At 46.4% G+C, this 25,792-nt stretch overlaps 1 protein-coding gene across 3 annotated transcripts in view; it reads right to left on the bottom strand.

The window, feature by feature from the left end:
* Positions 1-3,795: 3,795 nt before the first annotated feature.
* Positions 3,796-25,792, bottom strand: part of LOC135368291 (homeobox protein extradenticle-like) — a 295,445-nt gene continuing 273,448 nt past the window's right edge. For all 3 annotated transcript variants that reach the window (XM_064601469.1, XM_064601471.1, XM_064601472.1), the window contains one exon: positions 3,796-6,011. In XM_064601469.1, coding sequence (XP_064457539.1) covers positions 5,934-6,011 — 78 coding nt within the window. In that variant the 3' untranslated portion in view covers positions 3,796-5,933. The remainder of the gene's footprint in view (positions 6,012-25,792) is intronic.

Genomic DNA, 25,792 nt, shown 5'->3' on the forward strand with positions numbered 1-25,792 from the left:
TAATACGCACACTGAGAAAAAAAAATGGTGTCGTCACAGCTCCTTCAGGGGAGTAAATGGCTTGTCTCGTAGAACACTCCCTTTTTGGAGTAAAACCTGCACCCTCCAGAAGGGAGTTCCACTTTACTCCATTTCCCAGGAGTAACCGTGACACTAGATACAGGTATCATGCTGACACCTTGAAACAGATTTATGCTAGTGCCTCTGGAACTGTTTTGGAATCATCTGTGAAATTTCTGATTTCGGAATATCTGTGTATCCACTTATAAGCAACTCGTCGTAGTACATACTCGATGGGGATGGGAAAAGGTGTGCGTGAAAGAGACAGGGAAGGTGTTATGATAGTGTACAAGTGGCAGGGGGTGTGATGCCTCCATCTAAAAAATTTCAGTAGTCGCACGGAACCACTCACTAGAAAAAAAAATCCGAGCACTAGAAAAAACATCCCTCAGTTGCATTCATTATGAAGCGCCCTCGAACGCGGTAAACTCAGGGATAAGTATTCGACGTAATTATAGCGTGTCAGAAGGTCACATTTCACGATGTGCTCTCACGTAAAGGTGAGAACTTTACCAACTGAGAGTCTTAGTGCAAAACAATGGAATACATAACGAAAAGGATGCAATATATGGATGGCTGTACTGTAGTACACAAGATTATAACTCAAAAGTCACTGTACGAGGGGGAGGGTGCTGTCACACATCACTTGTCCATTAAAATTTGGCCGGCAAGCGGGAGTACCTATTTGCAGCGATGGAGTCACATGGTAAATGCAGGAAGAAAGAGGGAGTAAACGACTGACAGGGGGAGTGGAAATAGAGTAAATGTGGGAAGTTACTCCTCCGTTAATCCCGTTTTTTTTTTTTTTTTTCTTTAACAGACAATACCCCCGACTCTTCAAATACAATCTCAATGACGAAGGACCGCTGCCCAAAAGTAGAACAGCCTCCATTCGAAATATCAGCGACTGGCGACACGAGGGCCTTGATGTTGATGTTGTTGATGCTGATTAAGAAAAATTCTAGGCTCTTGATTCGGCATACAGTTCCTATACCATTCGTTTTACAATCCCTTTAACAATCTGCGTCGCGAACGATCGCGCGCACCGTGTTAACACTCCCACTCATTCGCCATAGCGACCAAATCACCGTGAAACAAATTCTCGCAGAAAGCGCTATTTACCGAGCACGCCCCCGACTCCCGCTATACTGGTATTTGCCCGCAATCGTCTCCATCAAAAAGCAGCGACATTAAATGAGACACGCGGCACAGTGTTCGTAATCACCGTACAAGCTAATTGCCTATAAGGCGTTGCTGCAGCAGTCTACTCAAAGTCATTAAGAAGAACAAGCGAATCTTATACGTCTGTCCTCTGGCACACGCCGGCAAAACTTTCAACGCCAAGGTGTCTCCGGACGCGAGGCAATCGCAACAACCTTTTAATCGTGCCGATGTCCCGGTGCTACGCGGATCGTAATGTCTCTAATTAACGTAATTAGCCGAGCAAGCTGGAACTTGAGCGGCGAGGCGCGTGTAATCTTGACGAGGTGCGGTCTTCCCACATCTCACGCTGGTACAGCATTCACGGAAAGCGACCTCTTGTCGTCCTCCTTCAACTGCATTCCTTGCAATGTTTTTGTTTTATACGCCAGTGGTTGTTGTTCACAGCGTCCAAGCGAAGAAAAAGGAACGAGGGAAGTTTGGTACATTACCTAAGTTTACTCCACGGAAGAATGCTGGGCCTGAGGTGATGGCATGCGGCTTGATGGCGGCCGCCTCCCTTCATGGGCTGTAATCTACTTTTGTGCACTCGCGCCGCTATTAAGAATGTCACAGTTGGTAGTTTTCACTGGGAAACGAGCGAGGTCTACTTGCGGATGTCCCACGTCGCAAACATTTCGCGACTTCAGTGTGCACTCGTGTAACATGGGCGTACTCGAAGGGGAACTGGTGCGCCCCCTTAGAAACCGCCAACCACACCGCATCTCTCTACTTATGTTCTTCTTTTGTTCGGTATTTAATTTCGCGTTAGGATATGTCATAGGAAGCCGTGTCCATAATGTCGTGTCGTTATTACGTGCATTCAATGAAAACTAGGCGATTGGCGCGTAGCAATTAATTTCCAGGGGATACGGCTAGCAGCGAGTTTGGTAGCTGCGACAAAGGAAGCAGTTAGACTCAAGGTCAGCAACGACGTGAGCGACTTCAAAGGTTGACTTATCGGATTTTCAAAAACCCTTATCGTGAACCTGTTCGAATCTACTATAGAACTGGCTTATGTCATGCTGGGCATCAAAAAGGATCACGGCACTCACCGAAGCTGATAACTCTGAGATTAGAGTATAATCGAAGCGTGTTGATAAGAGACTGAATGTCACACTGCTGAAGCATGCCACCAAGCGAGCTTCAAGTTATCGAGGATTATCGAAGTTATCGAAGATTACACTAGGAAACGGTTTTGTGAAATACGGGAGTGATATGCGAGAGCCGCCTGACGGCTCTGAACGAGAAGAGAATTAGTTTAATTGTGAAATTGGGGGGGGGGGGGGTAAGTTGTTTAATTGCTATCACTGCTGCTACGTAGCTAATACATCACGTGACCTGTTGGCTTCATACCTTTTCTGTATAGGGCATCTTTCATAGCTGCCGGTACTCGAACCCGTGTCACAGGCACTGGACTTGAACCACCTTGAGCGCCGTCATGGCAACGTGACACAACAGCCGTCAGATTCACCGTGCTGGGGCTACACCCTAAGGAAGGAGTGATTTTAATCCTTTTGGGGACTAGATGAATTGCCACACCGATTAACCCTTCCACGACTAAATGCATGCAAGTTTATGGAAATTGAGGCACTATATTTTCGGTGCTCGGAAGTGTCTTTTTTATTCCGCGTTTGCGCCGCGAAACAACTATGAGCGGCGTACAGATGTGGACAGATGGAGAGAGGACAGCAGGAAGGAGTGCGGGAAGAGGGGGGTTAGTATGCGTCCCGGGCCCACTTCAGGAGGAACTGTGGCCGCCATTCATCTGGAAGATCTGCCGGGAAACTCGGGCGACACCTCAGATAGCACAAATGGTGGTAGAGTTCGAACCCACTACCTCCCAGTCTTAAGCACGACCTTGGCTACCACAAACGACCGTACGCTTTTACCCGCTCGACTATGCCGCTGATGGGACAAAATTTCACGGTCATATCACTAAAACGGGGAGTAACTGCGATCCAGAAGAGGAGAAGCTGTAGTTACTCCCATATTCACTCCTTTTTACAGCCACAGCTATGTATGCGGAGCGGTTATAGCGTGCGTGCACCGTGTGTCCCACATATCGCGGCGCGGTGAGTCACGGAAGTAGCGCGCTGCGAAGGTATCACGGTAGGGTATCACGTGAGGTGTGGTGATGCAGGTGGCAGGAGTGGAAAGCACAAGACGTCGGGCCTTTCGCCAGGATGGCTCCGTCGAGCAAGGTTCTTGGTGAAGATTCTTAATTGTCTTGTGTGCTTGGGATACGAACTCGTTCAGAAATGATTGTAAAGATCTGAACAGGATGCGAGTTGTAATTCATTTATAAGAGATCATTTCGAAGTATTAACATATTATATGTTGAGAACTCTCAAACACAACGAAGGAATGGTGTTAAAGTTTGCCCACAGCTGTCGCTGTATTTCAGCTGCGAGTACCAAAGGTTGCACAGCTATACTATGATTTTTTTTCTTTTCATAGGGTGTACTGCCACCCTGCCTTTCACCGCGAACTTCTGAATGAGAATAAAAAACGGCAAAACGACATGAGACCATGTTTAACCTTGTACTCTCCATCAGTTTTTATTGGCAGCAAGTGCATTCCGTAACAATGACCAAGGTAGAGATTCAGTACGCAGAATTAGAGTGAACAGCATCCGGCACCATTTCATAAGGAGCGCAACATCTTGACCCAATATTGGCTGGACATCGGCTGTACTGGCCCAATATTGGACCAGTATTGGGGGAAGATGTTGTGCTTCCGGGGGATTTATTTGCGCTGCACGGGATACGCTTGCTCCGCCCGAGGAAACGTACATCAAGTGAAATAACTGGTGTTCGTTCACGGTGTCATGCATTCAGAGTTCCACGAAGGACTTATCCGAGCCAGTGCACAAGCTCTCGACATCGGGAAGGACAGGGGGCAGGAAAACAACGAAATGTGAATGCCTGCTCAATTTAAATGTACCGTAAAACGGTAGCATCTTAATCTCACAAAATTTATCTATTCGATATCCTGAGCCCTCAGCACTCATACGTCGCAATTTTGGTCCAAATTGCACTCATAGGTTTTTTTTATAAATTAAAACAGAAAGCAAGGAGCATCACTGTGTCGAAGTTGCCACGAAATCCGCATTGCTCGTGAAGTACGGCGATAAAACTACATTTACATGCGCGTAACACCGAGTCTAAAAAGTTTAAAATGTTAGGTAACCTCATTTTTAACTACGTTGAAAGTCCTTTTGTAAGCGATCGTCGAAAGAAAAAAAAATCATGCAAGCAAGGCAGCTTGACTGACTCCTCCTTTTCTGCTTCTCTAGTAACCTGGCGTTCCTTGCACCTTGAGAGAATAAAAAAGGGGCAAAGACTGACACCGCTTCCCCTATAAAAGGGATGCACTTTGTGGCACAGTTTCCTCCTTAAAGTGCCACTCCATTCCAAAAGTCACAATTTTATTTCGTTTTATAAAGCAACGTTATTCCAAGATTCGGTACGGCAAAGCGCAAATACCGTCAGTGGACATTACGCATTTTCATTATTTCTTCAAAGAATGGGCAAATATTCGTAGTTTCGGTTTCTCCAAGAGTAGATGACGTCACAGTGCGCGCGAGCGTTCGCCTCTTAGCAACGGCACAGTCACCTTCGCGGTCCGTGACTCTGGCCACACGACGGAAGGCGACTAATGCGCTATGCTAGTGGGTCAACCATCTGCGCAGCTCCCCAATTTTCCTCTCTCCCCTACTGCCAGCGGAGCGACCTCATTGGTCCCTCTTTCAAATAACAGGGTAAGATTTCAAGGTGACGCGCGCACGTGGATCCATGCTGGTCTACAAATGCCCCCTTATTGCTGCCTTTTGACTGGATAGAGAGCTTGTCAAGTGGTTCTTCAAGCTTTACCCTCTCCACTGCGCACAGACAAACTGTCGTAGCGTACTGCAGCCGCGCTTCGGAAGGACAACGTTACTAGACGGGAAGCAGAATGCCACGCTTCTGGAAATTTGAAATTACTTTTACGTTACTTCCACGTAACATATTTTGAAGGACTACAATACGAGAGATGCAGATGATAATGACATACATTTGGTCGAATCCTAAAAACACAATATTTCGTCTTGAGTGGCACTTTGAGCTCAAGGTTCACGCTAAGGCCCGCAAAGGTTGTCCAGAGAACGAGGTTCCCAAGTGAATATTGCAACAGAGTGGCATCAAACTAAACAAATATATATAAAAATAAGAGGCATTCAATTCTTGTTCCCACGGGCGGAGCAAACAACGCCTACAGCGAGGTTACCGACCGGACCTGTCGGACAGTCCCTTGGACATTCCCCAGCACACAATGCAGAGAACAACACGAGCAATATCGTGATTATGGCGTATGAAACGTTAAAACAGTGATCGCAATTCGGACTATTGCTGGGTCGAGCTCGACCCTAATGGACGTGGGCATTTCGCCACAGTCTCTCACAGTCGTCGCAGAAAAAAAAAAAAAAACACTGAAAAGTCGGTAGGGTCGTCCTCAAGGTGTTAAACACACACACATCACACAGTCTGTCCAAGATGACGTCCTCTCGCGACGAGGGAAGATCCTTGCTTGGATGGCACACAACGAGGCGACGGGACAACGTGAGAATATGAGGTTCTCGAGGCAACGTTCTTGGGCGGTCACCTCACAGATGCTGGCTGGCTGGCCGGGGCTCACAGTGGGCTCAGCGGAGTAGAGCTTTCCGAACTCTGAGGTGGGCTGTAGGCCATGGCGTGCAGGCTGTGCGGGAGCTGCAGAGAGACAAGGAAAAATTGACGATATGGCCTGGCTGCTCGTTTTATTACTAACGCTTATCACAATCTTTCAAGTGTAACAGCTATTAAACAATCCACTGACCTTCCTCAGCTCGATACACGCAGGAAATTTATTAGGCTCTGTCTCTATCATAAATTCTTTCATAGCAGAATATTGAGACCCGATTTTTTGTTGCCAGCTGTGCATATAGATCCCCGCGACTGGATCACCCCTTTAAAGATGAACCTTTCTCATGTAACACCACACATTTTTCTCGCTCATTTTTTCTTCGATGCACCACCGAATGAAACAGTCTTCCATTGTCGCTAGTCACCACTCATGAGATAACTGTTTTCAAACGTGAACTTTTGCACTTTCTCCGGATTTAAGTTACTGTTTATGCACATTATTTTACATGTATCCATTATGTCTCACTGTAAGTATATACGTGTCCATCGTGCTTGTTATGTGTGTGTCTAGCTTTAAATATGTACGTGTTTATCTTTGTTGTTTATCTAGTTCTGTAACTCCCTCCCTCATGTAATGCCCCACTGGGGTAATTTGAGGTATATACATAAATAACATAAAAAAATATGAGACACACATTGCGTACGCAAAGCGGATCACGCGGCTTCATTCAGCGTCAAGTGCCTAAGAAATTAAAGATGAAAGAAGGAAGTCACTGAAAAGGTTGGCCAGCTGTAGGACTCGAACCCAGATCTTCTGGATTATCGGTTCAGGGCTCTTAGCAATTGAGCTAAGCTCAAGCACGGTAAACCAGAAGATGTGGGTTCGAGTCCTACCGCTGGCTAACCTTTAGTGACTTCCTTCTTCCTTCTTTCGTGAAGTTGCCCTGCGAAATGTGGCCGATTACGGCAAGCAGTTCCACCACCACCACCATGTCCACGTGGTAAAGAAGTGAAAGGAGGTATTGAGCAGGCCTTTTGCATCTTGGTAGCGTTGGCAGCACCCTACCCCATTGCATGTGAGACATTACACACGGGTAGTAATGAGGATGAAATGAAATGGTACACTCTTAAAAATGAAATTCACCACATAGTACGCTCCTAGCCAACCATCAGAGTCCACGGGTGCCTGCGCTCTGCAGAACAGGAAGAGTGTGAAATGGGGAAATATCACAAAAGGAAACGGTCATTCTAAAACAGGGTATAACACCAAAGTGTTTGGCGAGCAAACTGGTAGCCGTCGTGAACTTTACTTTGGAATTAGGATAGGACGTTAGGTCAGGTTATATTGGGGGTATTTCGTAGGATCTTGTGTTTGGAGTCTGTGGATATTCTGAGGACATTACGTCCAGTTATCTTTTTGGCGATAAATAGAGAGGGGATTTTTTAGGCACTAACAGGCAGCGCTCTTCGTCGCATAAATCGTTCTAGGTCAACCTTCAGAATCGTATCGTGTTATCTTCCGACTGGAAGGAAAGGTGTGCATACATAAAAAGGTGTGCGCTCCCCTTTGTCAGCTTATCGTAATTTTTTCGTGACTCATCAAGCAGTGCGTCTTGTCCCATTCTCCAGGTAGAAATACAAGAGTCACCATCTATCAGTCATAAATTCAAATAGCCGGTACACCTCTTCAAACCATGCTCAAAGTGATTGGCGAAGTCCGCATTAAAAACTCAAGGCAATAACACCACTATCATGAAAAAGAAAGAAAGAAAGAAAGAAAGAAAAGAAAAGAAAGAAGGGGCGCCGTATAAACTGTACAGCACTGAAACAAATTATTGGATTGAAGAGTAACCAGATCATGCATTTGTTCCAGCGAACTCAAGGATCGCGCTTCAAACAGAAGCAACTGACGCAAGCAGAGATCTCATCTTGCAAGCAAACGAGTGCTTCCCTTTCCCCTCACACATGCCCTTCCTCCTCCTTCTCGCGTACTGAGACAAAGACACCTAACTGGGGCACACTGCAGTGCTATGATGGATGGAAAGACGCATACATCTTCGTGAAAGTCAGGTTGGATGGACTCCATTACAAACCTCGCGCACGAAAGCAAAGCACACCTCGCCAGAAACCACTCTGCACATCGTCCCTCACGCTGAGCTTCCTACGAGCATGTCTGGGAGGGAAAACTGTACAAGAAAGATCCAGCGCTACATCCACGTCCACTTCCCTAATACGACTCCCTCTAGGAAATTGCCTTGAGAACACAAGCGGTAGTTTGCCCAGCGGACCATGTCGCCAAACAACGAACCAAATCACACACAGGAAGAGAGAGAGAGGAGAAAGCAAAATCCACTCCCTCCTTATTTTTTTTTTTTTTTTTACCGTTCCGTTATCTGGCAACATTCCTTTTCAGAGACTCTTTATGGGAGGCTCGTTGTCACCTCCTGGGCTGATATATATCAACGTAAATTTCGTCGCTGACACCGGCGTCCACTTGGCTTCAACAAACAGCCCAATTTTGCGAGATTGAAACGACGACTCGCGCCTCGGCTTCCGCCTTCCTTGCCCAACCGTATAAATCCTGCCCATGTCACCGGCAGAAGAAAGGAACACAGTTCATGGGGACCGAAGAGAAAGCGGGAACTCGCGTGCCCGCGCACCTATCTCGCGGCGCCCTCGCGTGCCGCCGACCGCCATTAAAAGGACTTATCAAAAGTGCAGATGGCGGCACTTGGGTTTCCCCCTTTGTGTGCCTCGCTGCCGGTGTCCCGACCTAGATAAGCCGCACGGGGTAGGTTCCTAACGCCCCGAGGGACCCGAACAACTCATTTTGTGCACCGGGGTCGGTCGCCATTGAAGCGGCAAGCTCGCCCGGACGATAAGGGCGCCACCGGAAGTTGGCGGGACGCTCTTAGAACGCCCTCTGCTTCCGGTGAAGGAGAAATAGGAACATACCGGTCAGGAAGTCTTGCAGAAATCTCAGGCGAAAACGAAGTATCACTCTCGCTGTCGAGAAATAGGGATATTAGCAGGCTAGATGTAGCACGAACTTGAGGAGGAGGGAAAATGCGCATCCTACTATTTTCTCTTCCCTTCATTGGACGCAGCGTGTAGTTATGACTTCGTTAACCCAGGCAGAAGTTTGTACAGGAAGCCGGAAAACGCATGGGAGGGAATTACATAAACTGACGGAGAACCAGAATTTTCAGCGGCACAGTTAATACGTATACAAGGGCCATGTACATCCAGCCAAGCTGAACAGAGGCCATAGTTACAAAGAAACGCTCTGACTGACTTATACCATAGTCACACGGCAAACCTAAGGCCGTTAGCGGAACGGCCGTTACTTCACCTGTAGTCCAACAATCGTTTCGAATGACATCGTGCTCTGCCCTGATTTGTTGAAAACGGGAGGCGGACACCTTTTTTGTGACAATTATGCGGTTCATAATTCCCACAAAAAAGCCGTACGCCTCCTGTTTTCAACAAATCAGGGCAGAGCACGATGTCATTCGAAACGATTGTTGGACTACAGGTGAAGTAACGGCCGTTCCGCTAACGGCCTTAGGTTTGCCGTCTGACTAGGGTGTTACACCCTAATAAACATAGGAGTAAAGTTGAGAGGAATGACAGCTACTAGTGCACCTAAATAGCGATTACTCCCCATTCTCGTCCTCTGACTCTCAAAATTTGCTAGCAGTGCAAATAATCCCTCAACTTCTCATAAACTTTTGTGCGTCTCCAAAGGGGCTCATGGGTGTGGCCATGCATTTAGCCCCCACAAGGACTAAAATTACTCACTTGTTTCTTACAGTGTACCCCACAATTCCCTCTGCTGTGGAATCCATAGCATGTGGTACAAGGCTATGCAGTTAAACGAGCACCTCTCACAAGCGACAGTGTAAACCGGATATCAACGCCAGGTCCACGTTTTATACATCACACGCCACACGGTCCAACGCTGTGTATTGCTATGCAGCCTTTAGCGTCAACAAAAACGAGAGATCCAAACAACGATTAGCAGCAAACTTTTCCGTGCAAGAGAACGGGCGACCGTCTTAAAATGAGGCACACGGTTCCCTCAAGAGAGGCACAGCCCTATACCGCGTAGAGACAAAAGAACTGCTTAGAAATTAGCAGGAAAAGGCCTGGCATCATTTTCCCATACCCCGCGCACAGGGTACTCGTTCCGGGCGGCGTCGAAGCGACAAAAATCCCCGAAGCCAAAACAGGGTTGCCTGCACCTCTCAGCCAAACACACGCAGACCGTAATTAAGGCAAGCCCGGGAAGAAAGTTTACATTACAAACCCATTAAGCACTTATTCTTTTTCCGCTTCAGTGGCTCTTTTCCCTGGAGGATCCGAGTCGCGTTTCTTGAGGGGAGTCTTCCTAGACGCTGGAAGGAAGGAAGGGGAGAGGAGAGTGGGGGGGGGGGGGCTTTGTTTCCCGATGCCAGTAATTTCGTAATGAATGAAGGACGCTGCTCTTTTGTGGTGCGGCGTTACAATTAAACACGTACGCTGGAGGAGGTACAAACGCATAAATGAAGCATATTTTTTTGTTTTATACTGCCTCGCGACTTTGGAAGAGTTTTGCCTCCGCGCAGTTATCGCGAATTATATAAGGGGAGATAGTTTTATTTGTAATGGCGGGCGGTCGTCCTATGATTTTGACGTTCCTAAAAAAAAAAGAGGGGGGAGGGTGAGGATGGTGTTTCTCCCAGTATTGAAACAATCAAGGAATCAACAATGAAGAAAATGTTGAGTGCTTTTTGGGAGAATCGAACGCGGAGGCTAAAACAGCTTGTCCTTCGTCACTTTGCAGGTTCCCTGGCGGTAGCAAGATTCGCTAAGAGAGCTCATATAGGCCTATCCACTCGGTTCTGGTTTTCTGTTCTTGAACCTGTTGCCGTCTGTACTACCATGAGGGGGAGCACACTACACTCTTAAAAATGGGGGGGGGGGTAATTGCAGGATAGGCTCGCCGTTGTTGGCCACACAGAAGTGGGCGTCGTCACGACTATAGCCAAAAAAAGAAAAGAGGAAGAACACAAAACACAAAGAAAGGACGGACGGATGGAGGATAGAGGAGGACGAAGGATGGGGATGCGGTGAGGGTGCACGAGTTCGTCGGGAAGAGCAAAGTATTAGATGGATGAACTTCACCGCATAGCACGCTCCTAGCCAACCGTCATCTCGAATGATCTCGTTCTTTCCCCTGATTTGTTAAAAGTAGAAGGCGTATTCCTTTTTTGTGACACTTATACAGTTCATAATTGTCACAAAAATGGCGTACGCCTCCAGTGTCCAGCAAATCAGAAGAGAGAACGATACCATTCGAGATGATGGTTGGCTAGGAGCGTGCTATGCGGTGAAGTTCATTTTTAAGAGTGTACGTGCCAGCCATGAAACCTCCTGAAGACGATGCACAGTAATGTCTTGTTCTACGGCACAGACTTATGTGCTGTAAGCTTCACACTACACAGAAGAGTTTGTTTTATTTTCTTTTTGCGAAACACTCAACTAAATGGTGGTTTAAAGTCCCGCTTCAAAGGGCATATTCTACAGAAAACACAATTCCAAGGGGAGGGGTGGGGGTATTCTATTTAAAGCACTGTTCACGATGGGTGCTTTCAAATACGTTTTAGAACGCTGCTATTACATCATGTAGTTGAGTATATGGAATAAAAAGAGGTGTTTATTTAAAAGAAGGAACAGTAACTTCACCGCCTACACAACCATAATCTCGAATGACATCGTTCTCTCCCCGGATCTGTTGAAAACAGGGGGCGTACGCCTTTTTTGGTGACAATTATGCCGTACGTAATTGTCACAAAGAAAGGCGTACGCCTTCTGTTTTCAACAAATCACGAGAGAGAACGACGTCCTTCGAGATGATGGTTCTTTAGGAGGTGAAGTTACTGCCATTCCGTGTAATGCATTAAGTTTGCCGTGTGGCTAGGCTATCACATACTGAAATGTGTCAGAAATTTACTGTGTCGGGCAGGGCAGAGTAGCTATCCTAAGCGCTCATTAAATCGACAAGACAATATACGAAGATTACATCATTTCCCTTTAAACGTGATCAGCATGCCCATGTTCATTACTGCTTTCAAGGACTTAAGTTCGCACTTAATATGAATCGTTATGGTCGCTAGTTTCGACGGAATATAAAAGTAATGCGGGGAGAACCAAGCAGAAGCGATAACCCTATCATTCGTGGGAATGGGTTGCGCAGACAGCGTGCTATACGGTGAAGGTCAGTTTTTAGAGTGTATATGGTGGAACTGTTTCAAGAGTGCTGGCCACGCCTCACAAACAACGCACAAGCATAACTAATGGTGCCATATCCCTTCATAAACCGACTAACAATGTTGTATTTTGCGCCCATAATGTTTGACAACAACTACCCCCCCCCCCTCCCACCCCAACTTAACCACCGCTTCAGCTCCTAGCTTCACCTCAAACGAGCAACGATTAACGATCCAAGAGGACGTGCAACCCTGGACACTTACTTTACGGCGCCCTACTCCCCAAAACACTTTCATTTTTACTGCACTCTGCGGAACAAAATACTTCCTTCCGGAAACTTCCCTCTTCGTCCTGCGTGTACACAACACCCTGGTAGTTTTACACGGTGATAGGCCTAACGAGAAACACGCCGTATAGCAGCAAGCAAAGCCAACAGCGCGCGCACCGAGTGCTTTAGCGGGTCGTCAGGGCTTTTACAACCACTCCGTCCGGCGACTGGCCAATCCTACTTTTTTTTTACGGCGTCTCTACTATAAGGTACCCAGTATGTTTTATAGCGCAGTTACTGCGTCTTTACAAGGGTAGCAGGCGGCTCGCGTAGGGTTACGATTTTACAATGGACAACCCTGTGGAAGTATAAAAAACGCAGAAAAAAAAACATAAATATCTACTCTGGTTGTTGCCGTTGGAAGTACTATACCAGTCCTCCTATTTATAGCGTGTCTTATACAGAGATGGGGGAAGCCACATCTTTACGAGGAATCCATTTCGATAGCGCACCGCATACGCCGATGCAGCAGGGTACACATTGTGCGGTTGGTTCTTTAGAAACCATAAATTGCAATAGGGTAAACATCGACGTTCTTTTCAGGGTATATTTCTTGCGTTGGAACTTTGGCGCGGTGGCTGGCAATGCGGGAGGAGTGCTGGATTTTTTGGAATGTTTGTGTGGGCTGGGTCTACCTGAAATTTGAATGAATCCAAAAGCAGCAAAATCCATACTGCGGAGAAATACGAGTATGTGGGTCGGACGAGGTCGGACTTGGTTTAGCGGAATGCATCTTTGAGGAGAGCACACTCTTAAAACAGAGGTAGGTGGGTGGGTGGGTGGTTGTAATGATGCACTCGTAAAAATGAACTTCACCACCATTGCACGCTTCTAGCCAACCATCATCCCAAGTGACATCGTTCTATCACCTGTTTCGTTGAAAACGGGAGGCGTACGACTTCTTGTGACACTTATGCAGAAATATTAATTGTCTCAAAAAGGCGTACGCATGCGAACATCGCAGGGGGGATCGTGCGTCCTGGGACGACTTCACAGGGAACTGCGCCGACATTTGTTCCTCAAACGTAACTACAAGACATAACACGCTGGAGGCCAACCATTGTACAGAATGATACTTTTATCGCTCCTGATTTTGTGGAAACCGCGGGGCCTACACCTTCTTGTGATAATTGACTGGTGTACATAAGTGTCACAACAAGGCGTACACTCTTAAAAATGAATTTCATTGCATAGCAGGCTCCTAGCCCACCACCATCTCGAATGATATCGTTATCTGCCCTGATTTGTTGAAAACGGGAGGCGTACGCCTTTTTTGTGACAATTATGAACAGCATAAGTGTCACAAAAAAGGCGTACGCCTCCCGTTTTCAACAAATCAGGGCAGATAACGTTATCATTCGAGGTTATGGTTGGGTAGGAGCGCGCTATGCGGTGAAGTTCATTTTTAAGAGTGTACGCCTCCGGTTTTGAAGAGATCAAGATACACACTGAAAATGACTCCACCGCATAGCACGCTCCTAGCCTACCATCCCCATATCATCGTCATCATGTATTTCTCTCTCTCTCTCTCCTAGCCTACCATCATTCCGAATGACATCGTTCCTATATACTCTTGACTTGTTCAAAACGGAACGAGTACGCCTTTTTGTGACACACTTATGCAGTTATATTCGTTGTCACAAGAAGGCGTACATCCCGCGCTTTCCGCAATCATCCCTACTAAAATAGGGCTATAGCTTCTGTTTCGAAAAGAGAGAGAGAGAGACGGGGGTACGCCTTTTTGTTACAATTACCATATATGCAAATTGCCACAAAAGCCGTACGTCCTCCCCCTTCCCCCTCCCTCCCTCTCTCTCTCCCCTTCGAATCACAAGCGATAACCCTATATTCGTAGCAATAGTTGGAGCACCCCGTGCTATGCGGTGAAGTTCTATTTTGCCAGTGTGTCAGCGTGTTGTGCGGTGAAGTTCTGTTTTAAGAAGCAGGAAATAGTGTGGAGGTATAACAACTGGCGAAGAAAGCCTGTGTGCTCCTATCATTCGTGTTGTTCCAGACGAACTGATCATGCAACGAACTTCGCCGTCACAGGCAGTGATCGATATCGTGTTTAATCATCTAGTATGACGAGAGGTTGACTTCAGCCTACACTCCACAGAAAAAGGGACTAAGTTAGGGAGAAATACAGCTTCTCGACCCCTGTATTGCAACTACTCCACGTTTTAGTTCCCCGATCCTGAAATGTACTCCCTCGCATCCCCAAAATTTGCAAGGCATCCATGCCTTTAGTCCCTCACAGGGCTAAAATTACTCCTTTTCCACTTAGTATGTGTACTAAGATTTCCCTCTCAGTTTTGTCGTTTTGTGGTGTTGAACAGTAAGACAAAATGGAGACATTGTATAATGATGACGAAGTTGAGGCAACGTGCGCTCGCTTGAAAAAGCTCGGCCACCGACTTGTTCGAACTGCTCTACCGACTTCCGACTCCTTTCTTTACAATCTTGCAGTACAGATGACACCCAACAGATTTGTCTTCGTCCAACAAGTTCCTTATATGTATAGTCCCCTGCCGTTCACCGTGCTCAATGAAGTGTTATATGTTTTCTCAGCAGTGACGTTGTCAGTATTCATGGTTAATGGCAAGTTGACAGATTGCGTGTCAAACGAAATACGTGATAAGGATCAAACTATAACGTGACTATCACCATGAAAAATGCTGGGAAGAGGAAGCGAGGAAAAGACTATAGAGCCAGAGAGCAGCTCGAAATTTACTATAAAGCCATGAGAGTATAGTCTCAGTCGTCCCTCTTCGAGTAAACTTTCAAAATTTGCACTTTAGCACTCTTATGTGTGAGAAACATGAACTGCATAGAACGACTAACAAGCCAACGGCGTCTGGGAAACCCTGGTAAGAAAACGTGGTATCGTAGCAGGACGCAGGCGTACGAACCTTAGATTAGATGTAGAAATGGTACAAATGGTACTTCGGATTGCTTAGTGGGAATCAGGAAGATTCCATTCAACCTGCGGACGCAATTCTATCAGCCCTTGTCATAACCCTGTGCAACACTGTCAGGGGTTATTTGTGGACTTTTCTCAGTACCGGTTTGTTCCTTGCACTTTAGTCACTCGACGTATTTTCTGCCATTATCTGGGATTTCGTTTTCTTTTTGCGCTGCACAGCAGACTGGTGTCACTCCAACCGTTCTGCGAAGAACTTCGCTTATCACTTATCTAACCACATGGGTAGGGGTAGGATATCGCATTTCACACCCTAGAAACACCCCATGTCATCATCATTTATTTTTTGTTGTCGTTGTTGTTATAAGGCTAAGCAGTATACTGAAGTTTATTTCATTGGATACGATCCGATATGCCGCATTTTTCGCCAGGTCTCATAAACTGCACATTCCCCCCAGGGCAACACCCGAAAAACAAAATTCACTTCTTCAGAAAACGAGGCAAACCTCCCTGGAATGAAAGGCATGGTCTCGAGCCACGGTGGACAAGACCCAGGGGACAAAGAAAGTGGGAACAGCTTAGAAACTACCTAGAAGATGAAGGAGCAGACCGGCCGCACAGCCCTCTACGAGACTATAGAGAGAGGCTGAGACAAAAAGAACGCGGCATTCCGGGCTTCCACGGCACCATAAGTAAAAAGAGGAAGATGGGCTCGCCACATCAGAGCACGGAGCACTGCGGCCAGGGAGAAGAATTTCTAATAAAACGCGGTCAAAACGCGCTCTCACAAAAGTATCCGCGGCGGAATTCTCAGCCTGTCTCGCGAGCAACGCCGTAGGGAGGTCAGTCAGCCCTGATGGAAGGACGTCACACAGCTCGGGCAGAATCCCACGCATTCTTGTCCGCTTCCCTTGCCGCGAGCAACAGAGGGTATGTATACGAGCGTTTTGTTTTATATCGCTGATATATCAGGAGGAAGAAATTCCTCGGTCACGTGGGAGCGCCAATAAGGGTGTAGCCCTCGTCATCTGCGCGTAATATAGAAAGGGAAGAAGGGGGACATGTTTTTGTTGGATGTTCCTGCCTGAGGAACATGGTAGAATAGAGTCCTTTCGACTTTCTTTTTTCTGCTGTGCAGCGAATAACTTGGTTATCACTGTATCTGGATATGGGCTACATTCTTAAAACAAACGTAACTTCCACAACGCGTACCTGGCCTGGCCAGCCATCATTGTAGCAGTTAACCAAGAACGGTAGTACCCAAGGCAAACATCTTTATTGTAGCCATCCGGGTTTTTTTTTCTATAATCAAACTCAAACTCATCTTTATTGTAGCATGTAGCTGGATACGGACTGCGCTCTGGAATCAAGCTGCAGCTGAAGCACGGAGCGCGCGCTTCAACGTCAACATCCAGTCCCACTACAATCATCCTCAACGACATCGTTACCTCACCTGGTCGGATTCTATCAGAGTCATTGTTACGGACAGCAGTACTCATGAAAAGCAGAGTGGCTGTGTGCGTATTGTTTTAGAACGCTACGCTTGAATTGAAGGGGAACAAGGCTTTGGTGTCCGAAGCAATCGCATGCACCAAATCTAGACCGCTGCCGTTGTTAGGAAAGTACACACCGCTGGAAGATGCATAAACATTTTCGCACGATGCACACAGCGCATGCATATATGTTTCATTTTTTCACCGACATTGTAACTACGTGAAAGATACCTCAGTCGACTCCCCCCTTAACAGGTTCCGTAGTCGACGTGATTGATCCCGGCAAGTCCTGGAATCAACATAAAAGCAAATGGTAACAAAACGCTCCTTCATTGCATGGAATCTTTTTTTTGAGGACTGCCAATGGCTGACACTTCGAGAAGACGATTCAGTCCCTCGATACGCTATAAATGGCGCATCTCTCTACCAGGCGGCGCATCAAAGCCCCGACTGGCTAATCGCGAAGCAAAAGGAAAGAAAAGCCTCGACTCCTTTGTGCGCGCCACCTATTGACCAGCAGGCGGGACACAATGGCGGCGATGCCGTAAACGTCACCGGCAGCTTTGTTTATTAGGCGATGGTGGCACCCAGGAGAGGTTCCTGTGCTTGCTCAGCGGAGATTCAGAGAAGAAGAGCTCGTAAAGGCGGATGCCGCCGCCGATGCTGATGCAGCGCCAGAAGAAACTGCCCGTCCCTCCCCTCTCAACTGAAGGCATCGTTTTATGAGGGCCAGGTAGTGGGAAGGAGGCAGGTAGGCGGAAGTGTCAGTCAGGCCCCAGATTAAAGAGAGAGGTCGTCTTGCAAGCATCATGATGAGCGACTCGGGATGTAAGTTGTTTTCGGGCAGTAAAGACAAAATAGATATTTAAAAAAAAATCTAAGCAAGGTCGCCGAGTTGCTGACCTGTGGATGAAGACGTCACGAGATCTTGCGCATTTTTCATACTTCCTGTTCACCAAACGATATGCTTAGAGCCAAACATTGCACTGAATGATACTGTTACCACTCCTGACTTGACATTTTGAAGCCTTTTTGTCACATTTATCATAACTGCGTAAATGTCACAAAATGGCGTACGCCTCCCATTTCCAACAAATTAGTCGAGGGAACTACGGGGTTGGATAGGGGCGTCTTAGCAGTGAAGTTCTGCCTTCTATATATAGGAGAAAGTTCTGTTTTAAATGTGTGTGGTATAGTTTTCAGACTTTCTGCGCCTCCAGTGCATAGACTCGACAGTGTCATATGACATAAAAGAGGAGGAGAGAGACATCGAAATGTGAAACAATTCAGTCTGATGTTCCACGATCTGAAGAGCCCTTCACTTGAACCAAACTGCCGCCTGCCTCGGGTTGTTCGTCTGTTCGTGTCTTGTTGAACGATCCATTGGTATGGCGGCGCGTGATGCCGCCGTAGTGTACACGGTAGCAGACGTGCAGTCGACGAGCGGAGGGACGTTGACAGTGAGCGGTCTGCCTGCCGAGTCGGTGGCAAGTTGCTCGAATAAATTAAGTCGTTGTTGCGTGCACTCGGGTAGCAGATCTGTACTGACAATCACAGAGATGTGGGTCCGACCCCTGCCACCTGCACTCGCTGCCTTGGCACCCTTGACCGTTTGGACACTGCTTGGACGTTGCCACGTGGGTGAGGTTTAAACACTGTGTTCGTTCGTACCAACTGTTGATTCGGCCTCTGGAATATGCGTCACGTATGGTCCCCGACAACACTAAAGTGTCATGCATTCAAACAATTTTGCAACCGCTCACTCAAGCTAATGGAAGAAAAGCCAAAAGTGTCATCGTATTACGTCAATTACTGGTTCCTCACTTCCTGCAATTGTCTGCCGTTCAAAACTTTAAAAAAAAAAAGAAAGAAAGAAAGAGTCGCGCATACTTCACATTTCCTGCTGCACCAGGCACCCCTACTATTAATCAATAACGACGTCTCCGCGCGGCAATAGCGCGTACGCCGTAATGATCTCATTTGAAGATCGCAGGCCATGCTACGCGCGACGCCTAAACGCAGCCAAAGCGCGCGCGCGCGCGCCGCTAAAAAGCGGCGAAAAGCCCGGCGTGCGCGCTCTCTCACTGTCATCTCTCATTTCAGAGACGTTCAACTCTTTCGCAAAGTATCTGCCGGGGCTGCGCCTGCATTATCGCGAGACAAGAAACAAGATGACTGAAAAAGAAAGGGTGTCTGTGTCTGCGTTCAGAACTTGCAGCAGGAGTTACACAAATCAGAAAAGAAGAAGAAGAAAAAAAAAAGAAAGTGGGGAAGGCAATGCAAAGGAAAATCACAAAACATCGCCGTGAACAGAAGTCGACTTTCATCTTCTCGTGTCAAGACACGTCGCAAGCCCAGTGGATGAGAAACAATTGATGTGACGAATACGGCACGCGCAGGGCTCGAAAGAGAGAGAGAGAGGGAGAGAGGGGGACGTTCTCTCCCCTTTTCTTCCTCCCCCAACATATCGTCGCTGTCGAGAAATAGGAGGAAGAAACATTGCAGCATCTTGAGGGGTGCAATGAGCAGTTCGTTTTTCAATACGAAGACCACATCACGTACCACTGTCCGACACTCTTTCTCTGCAAACGCGGTGGCAGCCCCGTTCTCAAAGTTGCAATACAATAAATGTAGGCGGGCGAGAAAAACAGCAGCGAGATCAATGAAGGGGTTTCTGACGTAACAGATTTACAGCCGTTCTTCATCGGGAAAGTTCGGAAGCTGTTCGGCAGTGACGGACGCACGAAAAGACAAAAAAACAAGTTGCTCCCCGTCCATTTTTGTAATTAATGCTCCTTCTTTCTTTTCTCATGATCTATCCAATAGTTTAGAGAGAGAAAGAGAGAAACAAAAACAGAAAACAAAGCTAAAAAACTACAAGACAGGCTATAAGGAGGCATGCGATTATGATATATAATCCCTCCCGCAACTTTTGGTCCAAGTCGGCTGTTTTTATAGTTCTCTCGTCCAATCAGACGGCAGCAAGTTTCTTGAGCGATGACGTCTTTCTCTCCCCCGTTTGATGGAAGGTTGGCAATTTTGTGCCGTTGTTCGCCGTTATTAACAAAGTGCCGAAGTGCTGCTGCTGGCTGTGTCAGATGGTCGCCGCTGGGTCATGTCGTCTACACCGCAGCGTTCTTGTTGAAAACAGCAGTGGCCAATGCGCATCGGGGAGTGGAACATGATATTGTGTTGGCAGAACGATATATATGTGTATATATATATGTGTATATATATATATATGGACATGTGTGTGTGTGTGTGTTTGAGAGGGGTTTTTCTTTTCTGTCCTCGCAAGTATATAATATAGTGAAAATACTCATAGATGTCTCGTCGTTTTTCCGTTCAACAACGAAAAAGTTAAAAAGAGCTTGAAAGGTGGCCTGATTTTATAATCTTATCTTAATTAGGGTAAAAATTTAATGAATTAAATTAAGAATTTATTATGTATTGGGACGTCCGGTAGTGCCAGAATGTAGTGATATAAACCATGCCAATATAAATCAGTAAATTTAATCGCTATTGAAACAAAAATCAGGCTCGAGTTCGGAAGGAAGACCCGGCACAGGCTCACAAATAATTTCGTAAACGGTTAGACTAATAAACGAACGTGACCTTCTGACGCCATCCGCTCAAACGTTGCCTGCCTGCGTACTGCTGATGAGGCCCAAGAAGGCCGAAACAGCTGTCCAGTACTGGCATGGCGACGTTTGACTTACAAACATATGCTATACGTGCAGCCAAAGGGCTCCTGCTAATTTTTTTCCCCCTTGTACAAAATTCAGTGGCGATTTAGCGGTAAATGCGAGAGAAATGCGTTAGCATTAAGCGCCTTTTTCGGTCCATACTTGACTTCTGGGTATCGACTTCCGATCTAAACCCAACTTCCGGTGGTCCACTTCCCGTCTATACTTGACTTCCGGTTCGACACTTCCAATTACTATATGTACGTCCATTTAATTAACTTAAATTAGCCTCAATTACTTTCAATCACCCTTTCATTACCGAAGGCAGCCGCAGGCTACCTGAGGTACGTAACCTGAGTTTCATCTAATTCCCTTTAACTACATTTACTTGCCTTAATTACTCTCAATTTCCCTTTAATTGACGTTAATTACATTAAATTGCATTTAATCACCTCCGGTTACCCTCTGTAATCTTTAATTTCATTTAATATTTCTCGAACTTACATGTGTCTTACATTCATTACCTGTAAACTCAACTTTCTTGCTTTAATTACCACTAATCACCTTTAATTACTGTTACCTTATATTCTTGCACCTAGTTACCTTCTACTACTAGTTACCTATACTCTAGTTACCTTCAACTACCTTACTTCAATTTCAAATCATTTACCTCCATTTACATTTACCATATCCCCTTTACATGTCCACTTATACCTCTGCCTCGGTGTGGCTTCACCATCTCATACACAGACAGACAGACAGACACACACACACACACACACACATTCATACAGCTTTTTCCATTTTGTCACTCCTAATGCTAACACATTAAAACTCATTTGAGTGCAGGTGCCCAGGTCTAGTGGGTACAATCTCAGTTATTTGAGCACTCGCTTTCAAGTACTTAAATAAACCGCGTTTAGTTCATGTACTGCGTGGGAAAGATGAGTTTCGACGACCTTCTAAATTCCTATTCGATTTCGCAACTTCGACTGCGACACTTATACTGTCTGCATGGCTGGAATCCAGCAGAATTCCACTACTTCAGCACACTAACAGCTTGGACGATTTCATTGAGAAGAGAGCGACGTGCCGGAGACATTGCACAATCACCTTCTGCAGGAGCTCATTATCTGAAACGCATACGATATTGGATAGAAATGTGGCCCGCAAAGCATCTTGCCAAACGTCCGATGTATCGCCCGGCATTTTGTTGCAAATGAACCTTCTAATAAGCAGCTCATTTGTACTGGTTTATCAAGAACAATTGGTATTCGTTTTGGCAACCTTACAGTGACTTTTACGGATGTCTTCACGTCTTGACTAACTACATTAAATGCCCGTGTTCCACTTGTCTCATTGTGGTGGTTTACTACGAAAATATTCGCATGGTGGTGCTTTTGGTAAAAAAAAAAGAAAAGAAAAGTAAGGGCTGGCCAAGAAGGCGACTCAGATCAACTAATATCAGAGTTTTCGATTATTCCGCGAAAGTTGTTATTTATTTTTTGTTCTTACAACAACGGGTAAAATAGGAGTCCTATTTATGCCCACTTTCGAATCCTTGCTACCATTCGGTGCTGAGCTGCAATACACAGGTACACATGAAATATTTTTTATGGAACAGTAGCGGACACATCAAGTCATTGCTGCCATACGGATTTTTCTCGTTTGTTTACTCGAGAACCTTCATTCAGAGGCGGGTGTTCGTGTATGCTATTGGCTGTGGAGCCTAATTTTTCCCCAATTATGGAAGTTCGTCACCAAGAAGAAAGAGGAAAAACAAAAGAGAAACGTTCTAAGAGGGGGAAATTAGGGAGTAATCCCAACCTCCAATTCCCGACATTACTACCCATTTTAGTACCCTGACACTGAAAATGCCCTGACTCCGCAGAACTACAAATGCTTGCGACAATACATCTAGTCCCCGAAAGCACTATGAATTACTCCTATTTTTCATACACTGTAATATTTTTGGTGTTGATATTGACAAAAAAAAGGGAAAATTTTTGTGTCGTTTTATCTATGGCATAAATCAACGTTTTTAGATGACGATTCATTGATCACGGTGTAGGACGACGAAGATGTGAACGACAACGATATATACATATATATATATATATAAGAGAGCGCTACGTGGGACTTAGCTTGCTAATGGAACCTGAAACTTGAAACAAAAGAGCTGACAGCAAAAGTGAAACAAAAATGCAAAAAACGGAAGAAAGAGAGTTAAGCGTCTGGTACGCCTCCAAACACGCACGTCGCCTCAAGCTCAGGAAAGCCTCACACCGAGACAACTCTTTTGTCTCACGTGAGCGTCCCAATATTATCACGTTTTGTTATCCCACCCTGTTCCTTTTTTTCCCCAAAAAAACCCCTTCCTGAGAAGCGTCTCCTTCTCATTGTTTCTGCAACAACAACAACAACGACAACATCCTCCTCCAACACCAGATGACGCAAGCCTAAAATTCGTTGACGTGAAATCTTAACGCGAGAAAATATTTTCTCAAACAAAAAAAAAAAAGTTGCTAAGAAAGATGGCTTTTCCAACGGACATCCCTTTTGAAGCGCAAAGAAGGAACGCACGTCCGACGTACACGACAGCGCAACGAGAAGCACAAAACGTAAACAAATAAATAGAGGCGAGAGGGAAAATGTGAGGTGACGTACTTATAGCAATGAGAAATGCGGGAGTGAAAGGGCTAATGAAAACCTGGTGGGGGAAAGAAGAGGGTGTATATATATATATATACACAACGTATCTTCTTTCTTTTTCCTCTTCCACTTTAATACGGGATATACACAGCGAAGATAGAAAAGGTAGGACTGATGCCCGGATGTCAGTGTTATACCGAAGAGGAGAAGGAGGGGGGGGGAGGAAATGTTTGTTATCGATGGCACTCCGGCTGGCTGGGTGTCTTTTCCTTTCTAAAAAAAAAAAAAGGAAAAGTTTCTTTCGAATCGAGGATGAATCCAAATAAAAGAAGGAGGAGAGACAAATGAGGGAAACAGCCCAGCCAGCAGCCGCTGCCGAAAATGAAGAAACGCCGCCGAAAGTAGAGTAAAAAGACTAAGCGAGTCGGGAGCTTTACGTAATTTATATTTTTGACAAGTTAATTTTACACGCCAATGAACACGGCGCTACATGCGGAACGAGCGGAAAGAGGGAGAGAGGGGGGGGAGGAAGGTTTCCGAAATGGAAATGTTGGAGATGATGCGCGTCGTACGAAGGGGAGTGGGGGGAAGGGAAGACGTGGGGGGGGGGGGGGGAGGTACGACGAAAAGCCAGGGAAACGGCGCGACACGAAGACGGTCGTATATAGCCGCGCCGCAAGATTCCATCCTTCGCCCGTGTTCAGCGCTGAATCCGCAGCAGGGCAACTCGGATAAGGTATATAAGCGTGCATATAATGGTGGCGCGAGGATGAAGGGAAGATTAATGCTGATGCGGAGGTGTCGGCAGTCAACGTCGTAATGTTGTTTTCACGTTGAGCGTTACCTCACGTTACATTCTTTACCGCTGCTGCAACGCTAACCAAGTTCGGTAGCTAGTGAAGATACAGCTAGTGAGTCGGAATAAAACGGAGGCATTAATCAATTGAACATTTAAAAAAAATGTTGGCTGTATCTTTGAAACTTCTGCCAAACCCGTTTAAACGCTGTAGCTCTATAGCTGCTGTGTTCCGACCCTGATCCTGCAATCGTTCAAGTGTTACTGTACAGTGCTGGACAAAAGTTTACGGAACACGCTCCGGCGCATTCCTTCTTCAGAGTTCCAGGCTATGGTACCGTACCAGTACCGTACCGTACCGGTACCAGCGAATGGTACCGTACGTACTTGCAAACAGGTGACTGGGTTACTGGGTTACCCGTCACCTGGGTTAACAGGTGACGGGTTACTGGGTCTGTAAGTTCGTAGAGTCCCATTCGCTGCAAGCGTGTCACTCTGACGAAGGAATGCGCCGGAGTGTGGTTCCGTAAACTTTTGTTCAGCACTGTACCTCCTTTCTTCTTCTCCCTCCGCAGCTGTTACGGACGGACACGGCTGTCGGGATAAACGAAATGGAACACTGCCACTTTCGTGCAAGCGTGTTCTACTGTGTGTGGCTGTGCTCACGAAGGTAAAAGAGCTTAGGAAGGACAATAAAAGCACCACGTCTGCGGCTTCACTTGGTGACTATATCATGCTTAATCTCTGTCACCACTGAGAAGCAGCTGCAGCTATTTGAGCAATGTTCACACGTTGACAGATGGAGGAAGGACAGTGCAAATTGCAGGGGCTGAACGAACGATTAAAACAAACACAAGACGGACGCCTCACCAACACCCATGGAATCCACCAGGCGGTACAAGTACAAGCCTGTGCAAGGATTTCAACCCACAACCTCTCAGTGTTTAGCGTAACCTTTGCCTAACACCCAGCGAAGACACGGCCACGCCGTTGGTATTGGCGACAAATTGACGTCGATGCTTTATAGGAGCGCTCGTTAGAAAAATGTCATCCGTACGAAAATACACCTAGTATACATGTTCTTAATTATGAAGCAGTGCCCTGAGACGCGAAACGATCCTGCAGATTTCAGTCATGAGCAATATCCAGTAATTTGACCGAGCTTGTCGATGTCTAAGTCCGCAAAACTCGAAACCCACGCGTTGCGTCGCGCGCTAAGACGCAAAGATAAAAAAAAAAACAGGACAAGAAAACGGAAGACGAGCAACTGCACACGGACGAGCACAAGCCGAAAATCCTCCAAAGACAAAAACAAAAATGGGGAACAAAAAAGGTAAAAAGGAAGAGAAAGAGTAAGCGGGCGCCGATGCAGGCATAAATCCCCATTTCCCGCGCTCGCAGCAAAGCGATCCCCAAAATCCCCCCTCCACATTGTTCCCCTCTTATTTATTCCCGCGTCCACCACAATCCCTTCTTCGCCCCTTGGCAAAAATCCGCCCGAGTAAATCATTAGAAAGGAAGCTATACTGTCTTCCAGCGGACGGGGAGGGATGTCGCTTTTCCGGCTGGAGGGTGGCAAGGCTCGTGGGGGCCCGGCCGAGCATTCTATATTTATACGGACCGAGGCCCTGCTGGACGGGCCGGAATGGGGCCCGACGGTCAGCAGGTGCATGATGGGATAGCCGCGTTTCTTCATGGTTGCCTACGCAAGAAAAGCTGCTCCATGCGATTCTTTTGTGCT

The sequence above is a fragment of the Ornithodoros turicata genome, chromosome 9, assembly GCF_037126465.1.
Source record: "Ornithodoros turicata isolate Travis chromosome 9, ASM3712646v1, whole genome shotgun sequence".
Taxonomy (NCBI): Eukaryota; Metazoa; Arthropoda; class Arachnida; order Ixodida; family Argasidae; genus Ornithodoros; species Ornithodoros turicata.